General features: G+C 37.1%; 2 protein-coding genes across 5 annotated transcripts in view; both read right to left on the bottom strand.

The window, feature by feature from the left end:
- LOC120776135 (anoctamin-1) overlaps positions 1–26,767 on the bottom strand; it is a 178,093-nt gene that overhangs the window by 104,767 nt on the left and 46,559 nt on the right. The gene's annotated exons all lie outside the window — the stretch shown is intronic.
- LOC120776142 (glycine-rich RNA-binding protein 2-like) lies at positions 26,188–26,701 on the bottom strand. Its single transcript, XM_040106683.1, has one exon. It carries the CDS (start codon positions 26,615–26,617, stop codon positions 26,291–26,293), a length of 327 nt encoding a protein of 108 aa, XP_039962617.1. The 5' UTR covers positions 26,618–26,701; the 3' UTR covers positions 26,188–26,290.

The raw sequence follows: 26,767 nt of genomic DNA, 5'->3' as shown, positions 1-26,767 counted from the left end.
TGAAAAACGAGGTTGCCATACTTTTGAAAAATTTAATCAAATTGAATTAAAAAGGTAAACGAATTGTTGCGGTATAAACTTGAAACTAAATGGATTGAAAATACTATAATGAGGGAAATGTGTATTAGAAATACATACGCTGCCACCTGTTTGAAAATTTTACAAAAAGAAAAAAACAATAAGACTCTAACAAGCATCAAACTGCAGATATTTACGGAAGTCTAAAGAAGCAAATGTGGTTTGGGTTGCCACCAAATTGAAAAATTTTAATAAATGAAATTGATACGATAATATTAGCAAACAGTATTAGAGGTATGTATGTTGCCACCTTGTTTGAAATTTTTACAAAAAAAAAAAACAATAAGACAACATAATGCTAAAACAAGCAACAAACTGCAGCTAAAGCCTAAAGTGGCAAATGGGTTTGGAGTTGCCACCTAATTAAAAAATTTAGTTAAATGAAAACGGTACGATAATATTATTATATGAACATCAAAGTAAACATTCTTTACACTTTTTAAATTTGTATAGTTATAAATTAAGTAATTGAAGAATAGTTAAATTGTTTATTTGAAAATAAATGAATTATTATATATTATGAATATTACAATATCATTATCAATTTAAAAAGGTTTAAGAACGCTTGTAATTAAAAATAAGTTAAAGCATGGTTGCCACATCTATAAAAAATTGTGTTAAATAAATTTTGTAGAAAAACACAATACATAGAAATAGTAAGTGAATGCGTAACAGATTTATGCGGAAAATATTTTTGAACAGGGTTGCCACATATTGCAATCGAAAAATTTTCCTGATTGAATTTTAATGAAATATTATTTCTTGATCTTTGAAACAAAAACTCATAATTTTAATAAAATATTTTTAAAACAAAAACTCCTAAGTGAGCGCTTAGGTCTCCATTCATTCCTATATTTAACTTTTATGAAAAAAAATCAATTGGCGAGGTGCTTATGTACACATATTAGGTAAGTACTTATATAAATGTACATAAAATGTATGAGAGTTATAATTAACGAAGTCATTAATAAAAATGTGCTCTTCACTTTTTATGCACCCACACACACACTCACACACATCCACACTGTATCTCCTATGTTTGCTTTGAAAGCGTGCAATGCAGCGTGTAATTAGAACGTTGCAGAGCAACTGGGCAAATGATTTATTATCCGCAGCGAGGTGTCATTAAACGCAAATAAATGTAATTAAATGGAACTTAACATAAAACAAATTGCTTACATGCCTTAACAGCATACCTACACACATGCACACAACTGAAGTGTTCTTATGTTACAAGCATATGTTCTTAGGTAAGTGTGTGTGCTTAGAGAGCGTTCGCCAAGTGAAGCGCATTTGCTGAAATTTTTTATAATTTTTTTTTTTAATTTTTATTTTTTTTCGTAGTTTAATTTTTATTTTTTTTTAATTTTTTTCATTTATTTATTTGTTTTTTTTTTTTGTTGTGGTTAATTTAGCATTTCCACTGCACTTGAGCTTATTCCACATATAAAACTCACAATTAGCTATAAAACATATAAATTTAGCAAAACAATTACCGCGAACGCTTACATGTGTGCGTGTGTGTGTTACTTTGTGCACTTGACAAGCATGTGTGCGAGCAACTATTGTCTGTTGTGGTGCCATATGATATGGTCAATTAGCTGAGCTTTGCTTTGCGAAGCAAAGCTTTTAAAAATTACGCGCCAATAAATTCATTTTAAATATTTTCGGTTTGCCCATTAGCATTTTCGTGTGTGAAACGGAAAGCAATATTGTTTGCTCATGTGTGTGCGTACATATGTGTGAGATGCTCTTGAGACTATGCAACAAAAGGGAAATATGTTGGATTTTTTTTTAATTTATTAGAATTTTATTACAAAATGGTGAAGTGCGTTGAAAAAATATAATTTTTTAGAGATATATTGAAAAATTCTTATTTTTTGAGATATATTGAAGGAGGCTTGCCACCTGTCAGTTAATAAATTTTTATATATTTTCGTTATGAGATTTTACAGTTTAAAATAAGCTTATTTATTTATTTATAAAAAGACTTTTTTGAAAATATACTATAAAAAGGCTGCACCCTTTTTGATTTTTTTATTTTTAAATTGTTAATTATTTTATGATAAAAGAATAAAAAAATGTTTTTTTTGGAGAAAGGCTGCCACCTGTTCAAATTATGTATGATTTTTCTCATATATTTTTATGATGAAATTTTATAATCTTTAAAAATACTTTTGTGATAATACATTTATTTTTGAAAATGTATGTATTATAGAAAGGTTGCCACCCTTTTGACTTAAATTTTTTAATTTTAATTTCTATATATTTTTGGTGAAATTTTATAATTTATAAAAATACTTTTAAGGAAAAAATTGTGTGTTTTGAAAATATACTGTAGGAGGGTTGCCACCTGTCAGTTAATACATTCATGATGTTTGAAATTTAATAATAAACTTATTTATTTACAAAAATACTTTGATCGTGAGAAAAAAATTTGAAAATATAATATAAAAAGCTGCCACCCTTTTTATTTTTTTATTTTTAAATTGTTCATATTTTTATGATACAATTTTATAATCTGTAAAAATACTTTTAAGGTAAGAAAACATTTTTTTCAAATACATTATAGAGAGGTTGCCACCTTTTTGATTTAAATTTCAAAATTTTTATGTATTTTTATGTATTTTTATGATGAAATTTTATGATTTATAAAAATACTTTTAAGGTGAGAAAAACTTTTTTTGAAAATATATTAGAGCAAGGCTTCCTATTTAATTAATATTTTTGTATATACTATACTTTCATGGTGAAACTTTTTAGTGTATAAAATATTAATTTACTAAAATGCGTTTTTGCTGAAAAATAAAATTAAAAACATATTAAAGAGAGGCTGCCACCTGTTTATATAAATGTTAATTCGTTATATTTCGAGCTTGATTTATATTCATTAATAAACTTCGATGAAAAATCTGTATTTCTTATTGACTGAAGTTTCGAAGCTTAGCAATGTCCGATAGAGTGCCTTTTCGTAGTTCATAAGAAGTAATCATCCTTCAGGTAGCCAGCGTTTGACCCAAATTTCAATACATATATTCTGCGGCCTCACTATCGTTACATTTTCCAGCAGGTCTTACCGTAGGACCTACAAATGTTTGATGCGTTGGCTTGCTAATGCGGGACAAGCGTACAAGAGTTGCTTCATTGTTTTCCTGGTGTTTTGCTCTTGATATTTGATACACTCTTCTCGATCTGTCAGCCACACCAGACTGTGACCAGCAAATAATCCAATCAGGCTATACAGCCGCTTGTATGAAAAGTGTGCGCTTATTTCTGATCAATTGCCTTGCTCAGAACTTTTGCAGTTTTTCATACCGGTAGATCATTCCATCTCGTTTTAACCTTCCCTGACAAGCTCCTGTCCAGATCGTCAGTAAGACAATGCATGGGTTTACCAGTCACGTTATCGAATGGCATCCATACACCACTTTTGCCAATCTCTTCCACTATTTCATTGCACTAGCTGCCTTTTTGACTTAGCACCCAGTGGAATTAAAGTCGCTTGTTGCTGGCGACTCTCTCTAACACTGCTCTGCTTCCCAAGACTTTTCTGGCTGATATACGAAACGAGGTTATTGCCGTGATTGTTGCTTGCCTGTTTACGTAGGTGTTGAAAAATTTGTCTAGATGCTGATAGTATTATTTAAGAAACTTTGATCTCAAGAAAAGAACAATCTTTATAGATATAGCATTAAAGTCAATCCAAAAAATTTATCTTACTTTTTCTTCCGACATACTTTTTAGTCGTATGGGAATTTAATTTCGTACTTTAATTTACTTCTCTGATAATACACCTATAAATATTTCGAAATTTTCAATGGCGCGAGGGTCCATTCTTTTCTCCTTTTAAACACACATCTACTAGAAACTGCGTCCTTCCCTTATTCCTTTCAAGGACTTGAATTCAAAAATACTCTTAACTCAAGAATAAACGTATTTCTGAATAACATTTTCCATATTAGTATATATATTAGTCTGTTGGGCCTTAACCACTAGATAGGTGTAACTGCCTATCATCTCAATCAAATATAATCCTCGCTTATTCGTTATCTCAGATCAGATCTCAAGCTCACTGTTTCACAGTGTAATTGACCAAACGCTTAGCGCTGTGGCTATTCGCGTGAAGATTCTTGCGGCGAGTCGCCGGGTTGAGGGTCAATGTGTGCGCATGCGCGCATGAGAGCAACAAAGTCAACGAGCAGCTGCTACAGGTTTGCGGCCTAAACTGGAGGACACTGCTGGCGGTCGCTGTGGCAAAGTTGTGCAAATGAACGGATATGTCAACGCAGAGCGTCAGCTGTTGAAGAGCAGCAAGCAGCAAAAAGAAGAAGACAAAATAATTTGGCCAAAATTCGTTGGAGGTGGCAATGATGGTGTTGCTGTGCTGGCGGCCGTGCGCTATGTGCTACCGTCAAGCGGTTCGCATTGATAATAACAATAACGCGGCAACAACAGAAACAACATACAAAAACAACAAAGCGCCAGCAATGACTCGAGCAGTAAGCATAACCGCAACAAAAGACGCTGAAATGTAAGCGAGCGCGCTTGATGCTCAATTTGTTCGGAAAATGTATAGTACAAGTGTGTAAGTGTGTGTGTGTGTGCTGCGGCGCACGAGAGTTGGCGTGGAGAAACGCTTAAGCGCTGGTGCGTTTTCCGCTGGGCGCGGGGTCTGGCGGCGTTGGCCATTAATTGCACTGCTAGCAACTGCAGAGAATTCACTAATCAATTTTTGTTGTTATTGTTGTGCATGGCCACCATATTTAGGCGTCTTATTGTTGTTGTTGTCGTCGTTTAAACATTTCAGTTGGCTTCGGTTGGCTCAATTGTGCCATTTTATAAGAATAGAATTCGTATTTGCAGCATTTTCAAAAGCAACAACAACGGCCGTAACAACAACAATAACATAAACCATTGTTACAACAATAAGGAATAATAATTCATGTAAGCGCTTTACTTTGGCGCACGCGCATATAAATAGTTGTGTCTCAAAGCTGTGGAGGATTAGTTGTGGCAGAACCTCAGGTGACAACAGTTGTACCTGCAACAACAAAACGGTGCAAAGTGCTACAAAGAGCAAGTGTTCGTTTGAAGCGACAAACAGTGCTTACGAAATCCTTTACGAAATGCAACGCGTCTGCTTAGTGTTGCTCAGCTTGTGCGCCGTCGCCATGGCCGGCTATCTGGGCGGCGGCGGTGGCGGCGGCTGGAGCTCCGGTGGAGGTGGCGGTAGTCGCGGCTGGAGTTCAGGCGGCGGCGGTGGTTGGAGTGGTGGCGGTGGCGGTAGTATATCCTTGTGGCCCAGCAAGTCCTCTTATAGCAGCGGCGGCGGCAGCGGCTGGCGCTCTTCGGGTGGTGGTTGGTCTGGAGGCGGCGGTGGCGGTGGCTGGCCGGGCAAGTCTAGCTACAGCAGCGGTTGGTCGAGTGGTGGTGGTGGCGGCAGCGGCGGTGGTTGGAAAATAAGCAGCCTCGGCGGCTCGGGTGGTTACGGTCATGGCGGTGGCGGTAGTGGCGGCTGGGCGCAAGCACTATCTGGTTGGAAATCGGGTCTCGTTGGTGGCGGTAGCAGCGGCTGGAAGTCGGGTGGTGGCGGCGGCGGTGGTTGGAAATCCGGTGGCGGTGGCGGGGGCGGCTGGTCACTTGGTGGTGGAGGTGGCAGCGGAGGTGGCGTTTGGAAGATTAGCAGCGGCGGCGGTAGTGGCGGTTATGGCGGCGGTTGGCCATCAGGCGGCAGCAGTGGTTGGTCATCGGGCGGTGGTGGCGGCGGTTGGAAGTGGTAAATCTTTCAAAGGAGCTGTGAAACTCAGTAGCAAACGAAAGTGTTGTGTTGTGTACAAGTATTTCTCCCAAATGTGTATTTAAGCTTAAGTGAAGAATGAACAACTAAATGTAAGCATAAACATTTTCACGCACTTACATGCATACATATGTACATTTTTGTAAATAAAGTCAATTGCATTTAAAATCACGAGATTATTGTTTGGAAGATAATTGAGGTTAATTTTTGTTAAAAAGGGGGATTGGTAAATAAAATGAGCGTATAAAGAGAAGAAGAAGTGTGAAATAGGAAAGAAGTGACCTGAGGTATCCATCATAAATCAAGTTTTATGAATTTTTTTGAAATCATCTAAAAATCGTAGGTGAAGAACGCGGAATTTCCGAAGCCATTATCGAAAATTTTTATTATATGGAAACAAAGAAGATAATTACAGATATAACACAGCTCTACAAAAACAAAAAAGAGTGTGTTGCCTGGATACCTTAGCTAATTTTGATGCTTTCCTGTGTCCAGATTACGATTTCTTTCATGACAATACTGATTGTGCTCCTATTTTTATGATAATTGCATATTAAAAATTTGGATTAATTTTCTCGTTTTAGTTATAAAAATTTAGTTTTTCAGTCAGATTAGGGCTCAGCGCACCTTTTCGGGCATACAAACATCACGTGATCCCCACTCACAGACTCCTTACCTAAAATATGCGAAAATTATGCGATGTGAATAAGAGCGTGAAGATCTACACCAAAGTTTTTTTCTCAAAATGAGTTCAATTTTTTAATACGTGACTAAATTAGCAGAGGAATGACATTGTTCTTATGACATATGTAAAAAAATTCTGAACTAAGTACGAAAAAGCTGAGAGGTGGAACATTTTATATATCAGTTACTGAAAGATACAGATATTATCAAATTAATGGGTGAATCCTGAAAGAGTTTAGTGTTGATAGTCGAAACTCTCCTAGGTAACCAATAAGTAGCAATTTATGAAGAAATTATGTGAAATACACTGACAAACCATCAGTCTCTAGACACAAATTTGGTTTGTTACTCAAATAAGACTACCTCCGTAATCATCCGGATACATTATCGGATAATTTTGAAAATTATGGTGAGAAAAGACAAAGCTTTTCAACCAGCAACTAAAAGTGACGGAAGAATAGTGTCAAGATGTTGAGATCACCATATGATAGTAGCTGGTCCTTAAAAAGATATTGCCACATGGAAAGTTATGGAAGAAATGCTCATACAAGGAGTGTTTTAATAATAGGTTGTCAAAAAAATCATGCGGTATTTTCGCTACTTGGCGCTGAAAGCGCGTAGTTCTAGTTTTATTCGTCGCATCGGGTCATGCTATACCTTTTTGGAAAGCTCATTTCACGCACTAACACGTGTTTGATTGATTGTCGTTTCTTTTAAGTCGTTCGTGAGTTATAGCGTCGCAAACATGGAGTAAAATGAAGAGAAAATACGGCATATTTTACAGTACTACTACGATAAAGGCAAAAATGCATCTCAAGCCGCCAATAAAATTTGTGCGGTGTATGGACCCGATACAGTTTCCATTTCCATCGCACAACGATGGTTTCAACGTTTTCGTTCTGGTGTAGAGGTGGTCGAAGATGTGCCACGCTCCGGAAGGCCTGGCGTCGAAAATTGCGATAAAATCGCTGAATTGGTCGAAAGAGACCGGCATAGTAGCAGCCGTAGTATCGGTCAAAAGCTAGGCATGAGTCATCAAAAATTCCTTTCTATTTCAATAAAAAAAAAATCAATACAAATACCGCAAGACCTTTCTGACAACCCATTATAACATATGTTTTGGACGTTAGCCTATGTGTTTACTTCGATATATCTTAATTTTTTCCAAACAAAACTGACTGATAGGTATAACAGCTATTTCGTTTCAAGTTTTCTAATTTTGGTTAAGTAAAATTAAAATATAGATTTAATAAGTAAGAAAGCTAAGTTCGTCATATTTCTGTCAACGTTTGTATGTTTATTTTTGTCCATGCACAACCGGTCTTAACTCAGAGCCGATATCTGTTTCCCGAAAAAGTAATCTTCTTTAAGGTTGTCTTAGTAACGAGGCGAAGGCGAGTGTTGACGCACGCCCTTATAAGGCTATACGTTCAGAGCCGACCAGCGCAATGAAGGAGTCGTCCCAACTTACATCTACAATGCCTACTTAACAACGACGAATGAGGAACCTACCCTCAGGCCTGCCAGGGCTTTAAAGGGGCGTCAGCCATTTCTGATGAGTGTCACTCCACCAGGCCATTCTGATGAATGTCACTCTTAGATGTCAGAAGGCCGCAATCACCAGCGCAGAGTTATACCAAAATCTTATAGAGCTAATCCTATACATAATCAAGTTCCAAAGCTAAAGTCATCAAGGAATTGAAAGGCCGCGTTTATTAGTGCGATATAAACAAACAATTTAAGCTAATTTTATCCAAGTTTGAATACTCTTCACTCCACTTTTTTAAAGCTTAGAGGTCCTCCATAGGATCTCAGAGCATGTCCGAAGCTATATAGAGCTTTGTTGTTCTAGCTAGTTTCCGATTAGCTTCCGTCCGCTAGGAGACACCAACATCTGCTGCTCTTAGATCATCTTTTAAAAGGACTAAGGATGCTGAATGGTATATGCCAAACGTATCAGGGTATCGGTGCACAACATTTTCATTGAAAAACAGTCGGAAGAAATATTTATAAATCAATGAAAAGATGATCACTGTGTCTCAAGCAGATTTTTTTCTCAAATATACATATACTTTGTTGGATCATAGAACTATGACTAAGATTAATGACAAAGATTTTAGAAGAATATAACGAAAGCTTGTCGAGCAAATTTCAAACTTTTTGATATTGGAAATATTTGAGATTTTTAAAATTATATATTTTTAAGTGAAACTTCCTTAATTATAGTAGTAAACTTCATCCGCATTTGAAGACAAATGAAAATTCTGCAACCCATTTGAAGGAGCCCTTCGATAACTCAATTGAACCAATTTTAATAATGGTTGATTAAATGGTAAAAAAGTTAACATTTCTTTTGTTCTTTTTAGGTTAAAAGTTATATCAGATGAAAAAAATAGAATAAGGCCTACATTATATATGTTTTGAGAAAGATTGCAAATAGTTAAGTTATTTTCTCGTGTTAAGACTTACACGTCACTATTTCTGTCCATGCTCCGTTTATTTTTAAACAAAGAAAGTTTTCTATGTAATGCATCACTTTCCTCCAGTTTTCTTCGTTTTAAAACATAGGAGTTACAATGGGGCCTACCAAAGTGTGCAGATTGTTGCGCTCCTTTTGCCAGCGTATGAATTTGAACAAGTAAGGAAGAGCTAAGTTCGGGTGTTTCCGAACATTTTATCCTCTCGCATGATAAAGTGATAATCGAGATTCATTATCTGTATTTACATATTTTTCAAATACCGTATTTGTGTAAAGTTTTATTCCGCTATCATCATTGGTTCCTAATGTATATAATCGTATTATACAGAGAAGGCATCAGATGGAATTCACAATAGCGTTATATTGGAAGAAGGCGTGGTTGTTAACCGATTTCACCCATATTTCGTACATGTCATCAGGGTGTTAAGAAAATATTATATACCGAATTTCATTGAAATCGGTCTAGTAGTTCCTGAGATATGGTTTTTGGTCCATAAGTGGGCGAGGCCACGCCCATTTTCAATTTTTAAAAAAAGCCTGGGTGCAGCTTCCCTCTGCCATTTCTTCCGTAAAATTTAGTGTTTCTGACGTTTTTTGTTAGTCGGTTAACGCACTTTTAGTGATTTTCAACATAACCTTGTATGGGAGGTGGGCGTGGTTATTATCCGATTTCTTCCATTTTTGAACTGTATATGGAAATGCCTGAAAACGACTCTGTAGAGTTTGGTTGACATAGCTATAGTAGTTTCCGAGATATGTACAAAAAACTTAGTAGAGGGCGGGGCCACGCCCTTTTTTCCAAAAAAAAAATACGTCCAAATATGCCCCTCCCTAATGCGATCCTTTGTGCTAAATTTCGCTTTAATATCTTTATTTATGGCTTAGTTATGACACTTTATAAGTTTTCGGTTTCCGCCATTTTGTGGGCGTGACAGTGGGCCGAATTTGCCCATCTTCGAACTTAACCTTCTTATGGAGCCAAGGAATACGTGTACCAAGTTTCATCATGATATCTCAATTTTTACTCAAGTTACAGCTTGCACGGACGGACAGACGGACGGACGGACAGACAGACATCCGGATTTCAACTCTACTCATCACCCTGATCACTTTGGTATATATAACCCTATATCTGACTCTTTTAGTTTTAGGACTTACAAACAACCGTTATGTGAACAAAACTATAATACTCTCCTTAGCAACATTTTTGCGAGAGTATAAAAACGTGTGTTCCGAATCGTTCTCGATTGCTTAGTGCTATATACATAATAGCTCTTCGGCTTTTCCCATTTTATTTAGACACTTACAAAAATATCAGTGACATCTGAATAGTATAATAATCTCATTCTCCATGTTTCCTATATTCATAACCGTCCACCTACCATGACGTCCTTGCGCCCAACGAGTAGCATTCCTTTTTTCATACTTTGTGCTGGTTACCTTCGGTTCTTGTACGAGTACCTTTAAAGTCCACACTTTCTTTCCTTCAAGTAAATCGATAGGAGAACTTCTGCTCCGATACTGGTTCGCCTGAAACTATGCGGTATGTCGATACCATCCTTACAGCAGCTAGATTTCTGGGACTTTGGGTTTAGGACGGTAGTTTTTTCTCCATGAGTCTGCCTATAACTCTGCACCGTAGGGTAAGACATTCAGTGTAGTCAAAATTGAAAGCTTCCGTTTCTGCTTTGTCGGTTCTCCAACGTTGACCATCAGCCTGCTAATTTGGAAAGTTAACACCTTTTCCGTAGCGTGTTGAATTTGTGTCCAGTAGGTAAGTCTAGACTTTAGTCTTACACCCAGATAATTGATAACCTCTTGGTTCTTAAAATCTCTTTCATCGCACTCATGTCTACTATAATCAGAATAGGCTTCTTGGTTTGCAATTAAATTCCCGCGCGTCAAGCCACATTTGTACATATCGTCAGGTATTCCAGTTATAGTATGCAATTGCAGCCGAGGATTGATCCTTGCACTGCTTCTAACGTGACATTTAAGAGTTGTGATCATTCAGAAGTTTTATACAACAAAATTCTGTCTTGCAAGTAGCTCCTCATCCAAATGGGCTGAGATAAGTTGGTGTTTTAAAGTTTTCTGCTTTTGATAAGTTTTCAGAACTTTAATGCCAAAATCGGGATTAAAAATGAAATTTTTAATGCAAAGTTTTTGAAGTAAAAAATTTGCAACCATGGTTACCATAAAAACGTGATATAGATAATAAAAGGTGATCTATTTCGAGGTTTCCTACTTTTATTTAAAGCAAAACCACAGAAACCTCAAATTTATTGGGAAATATTTATTATCATTCGAAAAAAACATTCTTTGGCATCTACTTTTTGCAGATTATCTCTTTCGAATGTTGACAGTGGCTATGTCTCAGATGGTCCATCTTTTGAGTTCAATTTTCGGTGACTCGTTCGCGCATTTTGTGTGCTCATAGGCGAATGACAAATGTGATGTTTTGTTCAAACACTTGAATCGATGCGGAATTGTTCGCATAGACTTTAGACTATACATATCCCCGCAGGAAAAAGTCTAACGTTGTTATATCATACGATCTTGGTGGCCAGTCGACCGGCCCAAAACGTGAAATTATGTACTCACCGAAGTGTTCTCTCAATAAATTCATTGATTGCTGCGATGTGTGGGAAGTAGTGGCTCTTGTTGAAAAAAAAATGCCGCCGAGATCACGAGCTTCTACATTAACAGTTACTTTCTGACCGACATTTTTTAAGAAATACGAACCGTTGATTCCACCGAATCACAGACCACAACAAACCGTAATTTTCGCTGAATAAAATGGCAGGTCGTGACTTTCTTCAGGTTGCTCTTGCAACCAATTTGGCTTGTTTACATATCCACTGAGCCAGAAATGAAATGGGAAGGTCGAGGGGTTTCAGTTCTTGTGCAAGCTGTATTTTGTAGGCTTTTAATTTACGTAAAATTCGCCAAGTCTTCCTCCATGCGTCAGTCCGAGTTGATGCGAACGGTGCCGAATCGACTCTCCATGGTCTTTGAGTATATCCTCAAGGTTTTTTCTTCACTACGTGCGGGACGTGGTCTATTCGAACGAATATTATTTATTAATGAATGTTGAGTCTCAAGATGGGTGATGTTGTTGCAAATAGTACGCTCAGTAGACCGATTATGTTGACCATAAGTTGAGCGAAGCGCGCGAAACACATTCTTTACAGAACGAAAATCTTCGTAATAATGTAGAACGGTTTGTAAACGTTCTTCGGGCGTAAGTCTTTCAATGGTGAAATGCCCAACAATACTGAACAAAAATGAAAGGACAGCCTGACACAACTCATGCGTGATCTGTCAAACAAAAGGCTATTGAAAAAGTACCTCTAATAATTTTTTTTCATTGAGTTATAAAATTCATAAGAAATAAAAAATTTTCCCAAAAATAATCAAACTTTAACTGTTAATATTTTTTAAACGTTTGGGCTTACGAAAAAATCGTGGAGACCTTTTTTGTAGAGCATTCAATTTCCTACAAAATCTAAGGAACAAGATATCTTTTCAAGTAGTTGGAAGCGAGACATAAATTTTTCTATCTGATAATAAGAAAAAATAAAAAACTGTATGTAGGAGGACCTTCCCGTTACAATTAAGAACTCATGCTTGGAGAGGCTTTCTTAGAGGTGTCTAGGAACCTATTTTTCCGAGTACCAAACGAAAACAAATAAATTTTTTTTTTGAATCACTCTATTACACCCTGTTTGATAAAACATTATTTTTTTTTAAGATGCGAAAAAAATCATTAACATAACATATCGAAGGTCCTTTAGAACCAGCAGTATATTAAACGCACAGAACTTAGATGACAAAAACAGTAATCTTAGAAAGTAAACATGAATAATATGAAACAACTGCTTATTGAATCAACTTTAACATCAGCACTAAAAAATGTTCACTTCTTTTGCACGTTGTTCTAACCACATAAATTATTTTTTTTTATAAAAAAGCTAATTATTATAAATTCAGCGACTATAAGAAATTAGCTTAGAATCCTTTTTTAAAATGCCATTTTATATTTACAAATTTTCCTTTATTATAAAGATATAAACCGCATAGTTATGTGAGTCGAAAGCAAATGTTTTACCAAAGTTTTAATTTTATGAATTTTTTTCCATTTTCAAGACAAGCGAGATAGTCCAGTTAGGCAAGGCAGAGCATACATCATATAAGGAAGTCCAGTTCGGCATGCCGTAAGCGTTTGATATGGCTAAGCGATGAATTACCACTTACCGCCACCACCACCACCATAACCGCCGCCGCCACCATGACCACCACCACCACCGTAGCCACCGCCGCCACCACCTCCTTTACCGCCGCCATAACCACCAGAACTACCGCCATAACCGCCTTTACCTCCACCACCGCCTGATTGCCAACCGCCACCGCCACCTCCTTTGCCGCCATAACCACTGCTTCCACCATAGCTGCCACCACCGCCGCCGCGTCCTTTACCACCACCACCACTGTAACCACCACCACCACCGCCATATCCGCCTTTGCTGCCGCCACCATATCCACCGCCGCCGCCTTTACCACCGCCGCCACCACTTCCTTGCCAGCCGCCACCGCCTGCCATAGCTAAGGCGACCAAGGCCAACAACAATACAATAACGAAAGCGCGCATCTTCAAATGTCTCTAGTCGCGTTTCGTCGAGGACTCCAAAATTCGCGGTTCTGCTTTGCTGATTCGCTGATTTATTGCTTGGTTGATAACTCTGTTGTGCTGCGTATGCTCCAACGCTGATGGTTGGCTTCACTGATGCCGCTGACACTTGCAACATCGCTTTTATACACGCGAGCCCTGGTGCATTTCACACTTGCCGCTCGGCTGTTTTGTTCCCTTTTTGCACACTCGTCGCCTTTTTTCTTTTATTACTATTTTATTTATATTACAATTTGTTATTGTTTAATTTTGAGTGCAGTGTTTTTGTTTTTGTAATGCAGCAATAATTACAAGCACTTTTACAGTGCTTTTTGTTGTCGACAATTAGAGAAGTTCACATCGCGGCGCTCATCTCAAGCATAAATTAACGAAATCGGTTGGCAATGCATAACAATTTCTAAAAACATATGGACACACAAACATACACACATGTATTTATATATACTCGTTTATATGTTTATTTCGAAACAAGCCGACATGCGAGTTCACACTTGCACTGTCATGACTTTGGCGGGTTCAACTTTTCTGACGTAACAAAAAGGCGGGAAAGAACAAATCAAAACAGAAAGTACCCGTAGGTGTACTTACATATATATACACATGTACATACATACATATGTATATACAGACATATCTGTATATCTGTACACATCGGCGAATGAATACACCAGTTTTTATTATACCAGTAAAAAGTGTAAAAAGGAGAGCATAAAAATTACCACAATGAAAAATATTTTTTTATGTTTTAGTGGCAACACTGGTTACATAAATTTTCAGATTTAAGCTTCCATATAAATATATTTATATACGTTTTGAACGATTTTTTTCTTCCACATTAAAATTTTTTTTTTAATTTTTCTGAATGTGGCAACACTGTTTAAAATATTTCTTATTCATTTAATTAATTCATTCACTTAACTGTGATATCTTTTATTAATGCTTTAAATTTTTACACACCACATTAGACAAAATTGTTTTTTTTTTGTTATTATGGTAGATGGCAACACTATTTAAAATCTTATTGTTATTTTTATTTTGCACAGCAACAATAAAAAATCTTGCTACAATTTAAAGACATAGTTTTTATCAGCACTTTTAACTTGTGCAGATTTTATTACTTTATTTAAACGTTACACAAGGTGGCAACCCCATTAAAAAAAAAAACATTTTAAAACATGTGTGCACAGATAGGGCTACATTATTGCTGACGTCAAGTACAATTTTCGGTAGACGGCAACTCTATCTCAACAATTTTTTAGTTGAACTGCCCTAAAAGTTTATTTTTCTATTTTTTTTAATGATAACAGTACCTACGTTGCACACACTTAATTGCTTATTGGACTTAATTTAAGACAAAACTTAAATAGATGGCAACACTATTAAACAATTTTACATTTTATTACTCTCCTTGGTTGATATTTAGAAATTTCAGTAAGTTTTTTTTTTATTAATATATTCAAAATAATTTATACATCTTAAAAGAAAATATTCTTCAAAATTTGAAGTAATATGGCAACTTTGAATATTATGTGTATTTACTATTTGTCGTATATTTATATTTGATATTAATTTCTGAAGTAAAGTAATAATCTGAAATATTTTGTTACATGCATATATGTGCATACATATGTACTTCTTAATTGCCCATAAGTACAATGTACATACATATGTAAATGGCAACGCTGAAAAAATATTCGCCGTAAACGCCTTATAAAATAGTGAAATGTATTATGTTTGCTCATTATTGCTTCATTATTTTAATGACCAAAGTTGTGTAGTTTTTTTCTTTTAATTATATCGGTCTGGCAACCTCATTAAGAAAAATGCCGTAAAACAGATTATAAGCCCCATTTGATTTGATGCACGTATTTTCATAATATATTTTTAATTCTGTTTTGTTCGTTAATATGGCAACCCTCTATTTTTAAATGTTTTTTTATTGACTATACTACTTTTTTAGATTTTTTTTTCTCCATTCGTATGAAATATTTTTATTTTCTGCTATTTTTGAAATAATTTACTTTGCAGTTAGTTGGCAACTCTACCATATACCTTATATATACATATGTACATATGTATATTAGCTTTTTATAGAAAATTTTTTAGATTTTTTTTTATTTGTTCATTAATATGGCAACCCTATATTTTTATTTTTTTTTATTCACTATACTACTTTTTAGATTTTTTTTTATTTTTCTCCATTCGTATGAAATATTTTTATTTTCTGCTATTTTTGAAATAATTTACTTGCAGTTAGTTGGCAACTCTACCAAATTCTTTATATATATTAGATTTTTATTGAAACTTTTTTAGATTTTTTTTATTATACTTATTTCGGTTGAATTTTTTTCATTTGCTGCTATTTTCAAAAATAATTCACTTTTCAGTTAGTTGGCAACTCTAACATATTTTTTCTATTTTCTTAAATTTTAATCATAAAAAAACGAGTATGCTAACATTCGTAAAGAAATATTTTTATATGTGGCAGCTCTATTCAACATTTACTCACTACTTAATTACACGAGTACCTTATGGGTCTATGTAATTTATTCCATTATTAATTCATTGCAAATCGAAAAAGCTTTGGGAGCCTTCAATTAACACATTTAGCAGAAATACAATGTACATACGTATTTAGTTATAAAATGTCTAAAAAAATTCATATTTGTTTATTGTACAATATTATCTCACATTTACGGCTTAGCCCTAGTTAGTCATTGAACTAGGGGACTTTTTAATTGTCTTGAGAAAATTTGAAGCAGGCTTCTAAAAATTAAATTCAAGAATTTCGCAAAGCAAACTCGCAATACTCATAAATTTTGTATAATTATAAAATTGCTTTATAATTTCATAAAGTTGCACCTTGCGATTGGCTTAGAAGCAATAGAAGTTTGGTAGTAAAATGAATGAATTATATTGTGGGATTCACTAAACTTTTACAGAGCTTTATACATATAAAGTTCGCACGCGCCGATATAAATTTTGCTGCAGCCTTAGAGCATCATAATTCTTGTGTGGAGCTCTTGGTAGTTGGGTATTTTTACGAAATGTGTTACTATGTACATATTTATGGAACTAGACAGTTTCAAAAGTTTTTAACAGTCGGTCAGCAATAACATTTCAACGCTTTGAGGACAATATTTTAATAGGAAATGTTTCATAAAGGTATTGAAGTTCTACTCCGTGAATTTGTTATAATGTTTCCTTCGAAGTGTAGTGTACTCAAGCTCTAAGGAAAAGAACGTTGCCAATATCATAAGATATAATTTAGGGTAGTGGAATGATAACCGTATAAAGTTGGCGAATCTCACCATTTTAATTATTTGAACCAGATATATAGCTGTTATTACTTTTTTGTATAATACTTTAGACCTCTTTTCTCATCATAAGAACGCGAATCCGTTGTGGTACCTAAAAACTAAGTTTTATATACGGGACCATAAGACCATTACAAATCAATGTAACGCTTTGAGCTTCACACAATTTGTTGAGGTGGCTAATGTCAGTTTCGGCTATATCTTCCGGCTGCCGAAGGTAAGACTACCGACCTGATTCAGCCACAGTCGTGCAAAAGCTGGACAATGGCGGAGAAAGTGTCTAGATTTTTCCATCTCACCCTCATCCATGCAATTTTGATAATTAACGTCCAACAGCATTTCCTTTCATCTGTTGTAGAAAAAGAAGTTTGAAACCTAATGCCATAGATAAGATCGGAATCAGATCAAACTATAATTTAACACACTATAATCAAAATTTTATCGGCTATTCTTACAGTAGTTACAATAAACTATACGATTATTAGTCGAAAAAGTCTTTTCGTATTTTGGGAAGTTGAAAAAAAGTTAAAGCTGTTCAAAAATGAGTGAAAATATTGAAGAAATTCGCTATACATATTTTGAAATTTTTGTGTAAAAAAGGGAAGAATGCCAATGAAGCCACCACTTTTTCGACTGCCCAATATATTTGCAGAACTCATGCAATACTCAACAGAGAGAGAGACTTCTTTTAGAATATATATGTTTTCGCTGATCAAGTAGTAAATTGAATGAAGAAGGCGACCGATGATTTATCTCTCAGTTAGTCTAAACTTAACGCTAATATTCAGTTCTGTATACCAAAGTTCATTGATCGCTGATGAATCAATCGTTAGAGCGTTTCGACTGGTAACTGACGAATGACACGAGTGATGTTTTGCTCCAAGGCCTGAATCGAAGCGGGATTGTCCGCATAGACTTAAGGCTTTACACATCCCCACAGTAAGAAGTTCAACTGTATGATATCACACGATCTTGGTGGCCAATCGACCGGGCTTAAATGTGAAATTATCTGCTCACCGAAGTGTTCTCTCAATAAATCAATAGATTGATGCGATATGCGGGAAGTGGCGCCACCTTGTTGAAATCAAATGTCGTCGAGAGCTTCAATTTCAGGCACCAAATTTTCGTTATCATGCACGGTAACGGTTGCCATTGACGTTTACGTTCTCACTGGCATCATATTTGAAGAAATGTGGACCGATTATTCCATCGACCCACAAACTACACCAAACCGATGTTTTTTCTGAATGAAATGGCAGCACTTGAATCTTTTCGGGTTGCTTGTTTACATATCCATTGAGCCAGAAATGAGCCTCAGCGCTGAACAAAATTTGGCTCGAAAACGTCTGATGCTCGTCGAACTTGGGAAGGTCGAGCGGCTTCAGTTCTTGTACAAGTTGTAGTTTGTACACTTTTAAATCAAGGTCTCGACGTAAAATACGCCAAGTCGTTCCATAACTCAGTCCGTGTTATTTGGAACGGCGCGGATTCGACTCTCCACGGTCTTTGTGTACACTCTCAGCTAAGGCTGATATATTTTTTTCATTGCTAGCTGGACGTGGTCTATTCGGTCAAATATTATCCAATAATGAATGCTGAGTCTCAAGATGGGTGAAGGTATTCCGAATAGTAGGCTCAGTATGCCGATTATGTTGACCATAAGCTGAGCCAAACCATTCTTTACAGAACGTGATCTTTCGTAATGAAGTTGAACGAAAATGGCTATTAAAAAAAGTACTCCTACTACATACCCGTTATTTGCAGAATTCATGAAAACCTGAACAGACAGAGACTTCTTATAGAATAGGTGTGCCTATGGTGATTAAATAATACATTGAATAAAGAAGGCGATCGATAATTTATCTCTCCTAATTAAGAGCAGTTGGGAAAACCCATAGCAAATTAATATGGATATGCCTAAAAGGACTGCAACTTCGAATTTGAAATATTTTATTAAAATCAAAATACTAAATGTTGCAGAAAATGTCATTAAACCTTAGCCGTCTTTAAGGAGGTTTGTTTTGAAGTCGTCGATATTGATTTTAGTTTTAAGAAAGATAACTTTTTGCATTATTAACTGCCGCAGTATTCGCAAAAATTGTTTCTCATTCCAACGAGTTGATTATGTTAGTGCAAAATTCGTTGATCGCTGATGAATCAACAATTTCGAACATCCATACATGAAATTGTATCAATTGCTGGGGAGCTTAGTCCAATTTCAGAAACTTTTTGAGACTCTCTTCAGCTTGGAACATTACGTATATTAGCTTCAGAACTGTTTTACTACTGTGCCCAAACAATAAGGTGACATTGTATTTATTTTGAAAATTCTTCATTTATTCTTACAAATCAATTTCATCCCCTTCAAAGTAATCCCCTCCCGATGCAATGCACTTATGCCAACGGATTTTCCAATCTTCGAAACACTGGTTGTAGTCACTTTCCGGGATGGCCTTCAGTTCCGTCTTCGCTGCGGCTTGAATCTCCTCTATCGTATAAAAACGGTGTCCCCGGAGCGGTCTTTTGAGCTTGGTGAATAGCCAGAAATCGCACGGCGCCAGATCAAGTGAATACGGTGGTTGCAAATCGATATGGGTTGAGTTTTTGGCGAAATGATCACGAATTACGAGGGCAGTATGGGATGGTGCATTATCGTGGTGTGAAAACCAAGAATTGTCTTTCCACAATTCCGGCCTTTTTAGGCGGATAGCGTTACGCAAATGACGCATAACGTTCAAATAATATTCCTTGTTGACTGTTTGACCGGTTGGAAGGAATTCATAATGCACAACACCACGATAATCGAAGAAAACATTCAACATGACCTTGATTTTTGAGCGACTTTGGCGCGATTTTTTTGGACTCTGCTCTCTTTTGGCACGATATTCGCTCGATTGATGGGTTGTTTCGGGGTCGTAAGCATAGATCCAAGTCTCATCGCCAGTTACATATAATGCGTTCCATGACACCCTGGTAGTCGGAAAGCATCGTTTCACACACTTCAGCGCGACGCCTTTTTTCCAAAAAATTCAATGTTTTCGGTACCAGTCGAGATTTGACGCGCTTGAGGCCCAAAATATCCTTAAAAATGGTATTGGCTGAGCCTTTCGATATGTCAACTTCATCAGCAAGGTCTCTAATTGTTAATCGACGGTTTTTCAACACCAAATCTTTGATTTGTTGAACGTGAGCTTCGCCGGTTGAGGTTGATGGTCGCCCTGGACCTTAGTCTTCGACACGTTCACGGACGGCTTGGAACTCACTATACCACTTGTAAACTTTTTTTTAGACATAGCCTCATCACCAAAGGCTTTCTGCACCATCCTTAAGAAGCTGAATCGACCTTCAAAAAAGGTAACTGGAATTCCGAAATGCTAAAATTTACATAGCCACCATGGGTGTTAATACAAATAATGGATTTGGAGTGAACGCCACGTTACTTAGTTACGATGTAATGATTAACAAAGAATGTAATGCACATACATAGGTGACTAACACATTTTTATCTTAAAATATGATTTTACGTATTGCCGAGTAACCGAATACCCACGATTCTACGCAACTAATTATTCACATCACTAACTGTAGCACTCAAGCAGCATCAGTGCCGCTTTATGCATAAACAATACACTGATGACTTGCAAAACCAAAGCACACAAGCAAATATGTAAGCAATTTTATTAGACATTTTACAACAAAAACGAACATAAATATTTTTTGCTTAGCATCCAACTCAAATTCAATGTCACAGCCACCAGCAACAACTTTTACTGCCCACCAGCTGAGAAAAGGAACACGCTCAAAACACAAAACGCCAAGCTGCGCTCATAAATGTCAGAATCAATCGTTAATTTGCACAAATCTTCTCTTCTGTTTAGCGCAGAGGCGAAATATAGTTCCTGCATACGTTGCATCGTTAACCTTCACCCAAGCGTTGGTCGTCAGATAGGCAGTCGCTGCTGACTTTTACTTTGATGAGCGCATAAATATAAGCGATTTGATTTGTCTGGGCTGCATTCGTTCCGAGCATTCGCTCGTTCGGCGTGAGATGCACTCATCACTCGCCAAGTACATGAATGCAGCTTTGATTACATACTTGGATATATATGTAAGTGTAACTGTGTAAATGTGTAAGTTAATGAGCGTTTGAAGTGTTACAACCAGGATGAGGGGCTTGTGTGCGAAGCAAGTAATTTTCTCATAAATTTTGAATTCGCGCATGCGCGCATGAGCACCATAAATACTGCTGGCTTTTATTTATGTTCATGCATATTAGAACCTACTTATTACTAGATGTTGGGTAAATATTAGCATTAGACAGTGTTTGAGTCGGTTGAAGTCTGTTGATATGTGTTCGATTGTGAGGTTTGTTTTGTAAAACGGCGATTTTTAGTTCGAAGCTTAGGTTTGGCTAGGTTAAGAAGTCGATCCTAAAAGAAATCTCACTAGCTTAAGACCCTCACAAATCGAAAAGCCCTTTGAGCCCATCACAAATTTTTTGAGACAGCTAAGGCCAGTTTCGGCTTTGTCTCTGGTTTGCTAAAGGTAAGAATACTGAGATTTTTCAGCCTCAGTCGTGCTAAGGATGAAAATGGGAGAAAGTGCCTAGATGTATCCATCTCACTCCACCTCCATACAACTGTGACAACCAGCGTCCTTAAAGATTTTTAGCTCTACAGCATGAATGCCTATTGGACAGTGTCCTGTAAGAACTCCCACGATTGCGGCAAGATGAACTTTGCTCAAAGCAATTAGTTCAGTAGATCTCCTGCGTTCACCTCTAACCTAAAATAGTCTTCTACCACCGCAAGCTAAATGCACGCGAGGTTCATTGGTACAGCGCAAGAACTAAAGACGCCAATGGAGATCCAACTCGGTCCCATACCGATGTGAGCGGGGCAAGGGTGGCACCTCTGGCTAGTCTTTCGGCTTAGCCGTTGCGGGCACTCAAACGAGCGGGATAATGAAGTAGCTTGATACTGCTTCCATTGAGAACGGACATTTTTGACAAACGAGCTCAGAGCTAGAATAGGTGCTATTCTGCCGAAGTGATTGCTGACCTCCCTGAAAGAAGCTGCATTTCACAGTTGTCCGGTAGCCTGAATTAAGATTGAATGGTAAATCCTTACATATAACTCGCCCTTTCTAGTTTCGACCTATCCATCACGCCTCTTCTACAGCGGTTCCTCCCTATCCAAATATCTCTCGTCTGTATGTGAGCAGAGAAGAAGGCGCCACGAGTGACCTCTGCAACGCAGTGATCCAAGTTTCCATGGATGCAGTTGAATAAGGAGATAATTTCGAAGTATACTTGCTCGTACCCCTTCTTATATCCAGTTTCCCTGAGCCTTAGAGCACACTTTACAGCCATGCATTTACCTGCGATGTCCACGGCTATGTTTAAAATGTCATTAAGTGCTATTGTTGGTGTAGTCCGTAGTGCAGCGGAAATGTCGATGAGCGCTGCTCTTTGTAGTTTGAAGCTTCTTCTCACTTTGGCTCGCCTTCAAAATGACTATCTAGAGGACACTTGAAACGCTTAAGCCATATGTAAAATAATCGTTTTTGGCCACTCCCAAGAGTATGGCGCTCGGAAAACTTTCCTCACTTGCGTGAACTTCCACACAAGACTCCATCTTCCATTTATGACATCATCGATGTTTACTTATAGAAAAATATGCTATTTCGATGGCAGTAAAATTATCTATTTGTGAAAAAAGGTTTTGGTATATTAATGATCCTTATAAAGGTTGTTCAAAAATGCATTGAAATAAGCTTTACTTTGTGAAAGGTTTTCGATTCGGTTATCCATTGAACATTCCAATATGGATTTTGTGTTTAATCACTTTAGGTTTCAAAATTTGCTGCCTGATTACGGTTAAGTGCTATATGTTTAGTAGCTCGGCGATAAATTAAGGACTGTTTCTTTATTGATTACGAGTGCACTCCACGAGGCTGCTCCAATGACATTGGTTACTCCCATACAAGCTCTGCTCTATCTCTGGACTATTATAGTCCACTGATCTTGAGCTAGCTGGTGGAACTGGAGATCTGGCTGTTCTCAAGGACATTAGACGTTAACCAATTTGGATTCATTAAGAAAAACTGTGACGGACCACTCATCATTTGGATTATTCTCTTTATTACTATGACAGGGAGTTAAGACAATTGCTTTATCAGTATAGATTTTGAAGACTCTGTCTTCTTCTTTCGTAGTACTTTTTCTCCATTTAATGAGTGGTTTCTAAGCCATCCAAGTTTTTAAACTCCGAATAAAGTTTCTTCTCTCATTTTTCATTGTTGGTCTTCATAGTTTAACGTTGTCTTCCTTCATTTCTTTGTGTATAATCTTCATAGAATCCTCTTCAGAATCCCACTGATAATAGTGGAAATGTCTGACTCACCACTCTCAGTTCTTCGTTGCTGAGTTTCGGTAGTACATATATTATTTTTAAACTGCTTTATTATCTTCACAATGCTTTTAATAATCCAACTACCTCTTTGCTCCATAAAATATGACAGAATTGATCTCTCACATCATGTATGCGCCATATTAAGCATTCCACATTTATCGTAGCTTCTAATGTATGAAGAAAAGGAGATTCGAATCTACATACTGCATAGCGAATAGATTTACTATAGTGCTTTACTGTCTTAGCTAAAATTCTCTTTTATGGAATAAACAACCCTCGAGGTTATGTTCGTCGATGAGGTCTACTATATTTTTATAGTTTTCATTAATCTGCAAAGGCTTATTGGCTCTAAAATTTTCCAACAGAATAATATTACACGCTTAGGTATTGAACCAACACTTACTTGTGTGATGATCACCTACTTGACTTCATGGCGGCCCTTAAATCTCATCTGCTTGAAAAATCACTAACTTTATGCCAAAACAAACATTGCAAACATTCAATTAATTTATTTATGACTAAACGATTATGTCAGAATTTAGCATTTGCAATATTTGTAGTTTCCAAACAATATGTTCTCAGGCATTTACTAACAACTTACGCTCATAAACTATTAATCAGACGATGCGAAAAAAGTTCTCCGCTTTTAATGATCATTTGAAAGAAAAACAAAAACGTTTCAATGCATATGCGGGTACATACAAGACATTTATTATGGCCATAAAAGCTGTAATTATAATGAAAACAAAATTGAGAAACACAAAGCATAAATCAAACAAAATAATCATACTTAGTACTCACTATGTTTTAATATACGTATGAGTGTTTATGGTCCATGGATGTTTCGTTTTCCAATTCACACAGAAATTGATTATGAAAAGCAAACTTGTTAGATAATAAATCATCTATAGGTGCGGGAAAAACCTTCGCTTAGTTTCGAACTGATTAAGGTTAAAAATAGATAGACATCATTTATGAAATAATGTAGGTCGATCTTATGAAGGAAGATACTAGTTGCCTAGCGATTGGAATATTTGCTTATAAAAACTTTTTAGCGAAAGAATGCCTAGGATGATGGTGACACTTGAAAAGAAGCTCAGCTGCATTTTGATTATTTATATATCTATCTAGTTGTCGAAGATCGACACACATCACCTTTTCGTCGATTTTAAAGCCGCCTTCGATAGTACGAAAAGGAACTGCCTCTATGTCGCAATGTATGAATTTGGTATCCCCGCAAAGCTAATGCGGTTGTGTAAACTGTCAGGATCGAGAAGGACCTCTCCGAGCCGTTCGATACCAAACGAAGTTTCAGACAAGGCGACTCCCTATCGTGCAACTTCTTAAATCTATTTCTGGAGAAAATAATACGAGCAGCAGAGCTAAATAGAGATGATATTTATATCATTGGCTTTAAGCGTAGCATATGGATCCGGTTCTGAACGAGGGCAAGACGAAATATCTCTTGTCATCAAACAAACAGTCGTCGTATTCACAACTCGGCTCCCACATCACTGTTGCCAGTCATAACTTCTAAGTCTTAGACAATTTTGACTAGCTTGGAGCTAGTATTAACACCAACAAAAATGTCAGACTTAAAATCCAACGCAAAATATCTGTTGCCAACAGGTACTACTTCGGACTGAGTAGGCAATTGAAAAGTAAAGTCTTCTCTCGACAAACAAAGACCAAACTCTACAAGTCTCTCATCATTCCCTTTCAGCTATATGGTGCAAGGGCATGGACGATGACAACATCTGATGAGTCGACGATACAAATGTTCGAGAGAAAGTTTCTGCGGAAGATTTATGGTCCTTTGCGCATTGGCAACAACGAATACCGCAGTTGATGGAACGATGAGCTCTACGAGATATACGACGGCATTGACATAGTTCCGTCTGAATGGATGAAAACACTCTGGCTCTGAGAGTATTTGACGCAGTACCCGCCAGAGGAAGCAGAAGAAGAGGAAGACTTCCACTCCGTTGGAAAGACCTGAAATATCCAATTGGTGCTAAACGGCGGGAAGCAAGAACAACTGGCACGCATGAACCGTGAAAGCGGTGTCTACGCTAATAAATATGAAAAATAAGTTGTAGTTGTGCCTGTAAATATCTGTTCTTTTCGAACTCTTATGCATCCCGAATGTACAGTGACGAGGTATTTGACACTAAAGAGAGCACCAAAAGGAGGACTCCCTTCAGCATCTCGGGCTACAATACTTTTGTTGACTTATCCTCCGAACTTGGTTTGACGTACACTTAAAACATAGTGTCAGTTAATTCTCCATAGTTTTTCAGCGTCAGTGCTTTCTTTGGATGTGTTTATTGATCTGGAACTCTTTGGTAGCCTCTAAGGCCCTCGGAGTTCACAGATCATGTAGGGAAGGATGTTTTTTTCTTTGTAGTCGCTTTTTAGGACCTGGGAATCTTGAAGATTTCTAGGTAAAGAGAAGTACATGACGCATTATCTCCAGTATTGTTAATTTAGTCAATTCCGAAGTGATTCGGTTTCGATTTGCAGCCTGGCGATTCGTTAACAAAGCGGAATGAATGCACTGGTTCACTTGGATACCTCAAAAGACATGGAATATCGCACTTGAAGTATGCATAGCACTTAGTCCATTAGGTCCATAAAGGCTTTGTTACCTCCAACTAGCTCTAATCAATGACAATTTGAAAGATTTTTTTTTTCGTTTCACATAAAATAAATTTACTTTATTCCGCAGAAAGGTACATATATGCATACAGATTTATATACAAAAACAAAATCACAACACACGAAATTCGAAAAGATCCAATACGACAGGGTTGCCAAGTCGATATGTACACTCTACCACCAACCGCTGCTCTTCCAACCGCCACCCCAGCCGCCACTGCCGTGTCCACCATAACCACCACCGCCATAACCACCGCCGCCATAGCCACCACCACCGTATCCACCATAACCACCACCGCTGCTGCCCAGTGTAATCACTTTGATCACTCTCGGTGCTGAATAACCGCCAGAATAACCGCCGCCACCATAACCGCCATAGCCGCCACCACCATAACCACCACCGCCGTAGCCACCACCACCATAGCCACCCCAGCCGCCGCTGCGTATAAAACCGGCGGAAGCGACTGCCACGAGGGCGCACAGGACCACGAGGACCTTCATTGTGTCAAACTTTGGCGATAAGTTTTTCTTATAACTGTAACCGTAACTGAAGATGCGTAAGGTTGCGCTGCGTTGGGTACACGAGTTGCGATAGCCGAATTTGCACTGATATCGACATGCAAATCGAAGCCGCTATTTATATTCGACCAA

The sequence above is a fragment of the Bactrocera tryoni genome, chromosome 4, assembly GCF_016617805.1.
Source record: "Bactrocera tryoni isolate S06 chromosome 4, CSIRO_BtryS06_freeze2, whole genome shotgun sequence".
Classification (NCBI taxonomy): Eukaryota; Metazoa; Arthropoda; class Insecta; order Diptera; family Tephritidae; genus Bactrocera; species Bactrocera tryoni.
The sequence above is the reverse complement of the archived record's forward strand: the minus strand, read 5'-3'. Positions and strand labels throughout refer to the sequence as shown.

Coding starts and splice junctions, on each gene's coding strand:
- LOC120776142 (XM_040106683.1), bottom strand. CDS start 26,617: ATGAAGGTCCTCGTGGTCCTGTGCGCCCTCGTGGCAGTCGCTTCCGCC.